This window comes from Crocuta crocuta, unplaced genomic scaffold, assembly GCF_008692635.1.
Source record: "Crocuta crocuta isolate KB4526 unplaced genomic scaffold, BGI_CrCroc_1.0 scaffold139, whole genome shotgun sequence".
In the NCBI taxonomy this organism is placed as follows: domain Eukaryota; kingdom Metazoa; phylum Chordata; class Mammalia; order Carnivora; family Hyaenidae; genus Crocuta; species Crocuta crocuta.
In genome coordinates, this window is record NW_027533258.1 from 11235510 (window position 1) to 11236124 (window position 615).

General features: G+C 70.9%; 1 protein-coding gene across 2 annotated transcripts in view; it reads right to left on the reverse strand.

The window, feature by feature from the left end:
* Positions 1–615, reverse strand: part of LOC144217097 (uncharacterized) — a 68883-nt gene that overhangs the window by 1362 nt on the left and 66906 nt on the right. For both annotated transcript variants that reach the window (XM_077746599.1, XM_077746598.1), the window contains one exon: positions 190–357. In XM_077746599.1, the coding sequence (XP_077602725.1) occupies positions 328–357 (30 nt within the window). In that variant the 3' untranslated portion in view covers positions 190–327. The remainder of the gene's footprint in view (positions 1–189; positions 358–615) is intronic.

The window sequence follows — 615 nt, forward strand, 5'->3', positions numbered from 1 at the left end:
CCCCCGCCCCAGGCCCCGCCGCCCGCCGCGGGGGCCCCGTGCCTGGCCTCTTCCTCCCGCGTCCTGGGAAAGCTAGGGTCACACCGTCCGAGAGGGGGGCCGTGAGGGGAGCCCCGGACCGCAGGGGTCCGCGGGCCAGCAGGAGGGGGCTCGGGGAGGGGAGGCCAGGAGGAGCCGGTGCCAACCCACCTTGATGGCCCTGCTCCCGTGGGGTCCCACGCTGGGGGCATGAGGAACGGGCTGCCTGGTCCATCCGCCTGTCCCCGAGGCCCGGCCCTCTGTGCCACACCGTGTCTCCGTGGGAGGTGGACGCCAGGAGAAAGGCCGTCACGACGCCGTGGCCCACTGTGCGCCAGCCTGGGGGCAGGGAGTGCGGTTAGGAGCAGAGCTAGAAGCTCAACACGGGGGCAGCGTGTGACGTGTCGGCTCGGGGGTCCCGTGGGCCTGGGTCTCCGGGGAGCGCACAGCCGGGACCGGCCCTGAGGAGTCTGCAGGCGTTGACTCCGCAGGCCAGAGGGAAGGGTACGTAGGCAGAGAGAACAGCACGTACAAAGGCTCAGAGGCTAGGAAAACCCTGATGTGCTTTGCGGAACAGATGAATAGGGTTGGCCGGGG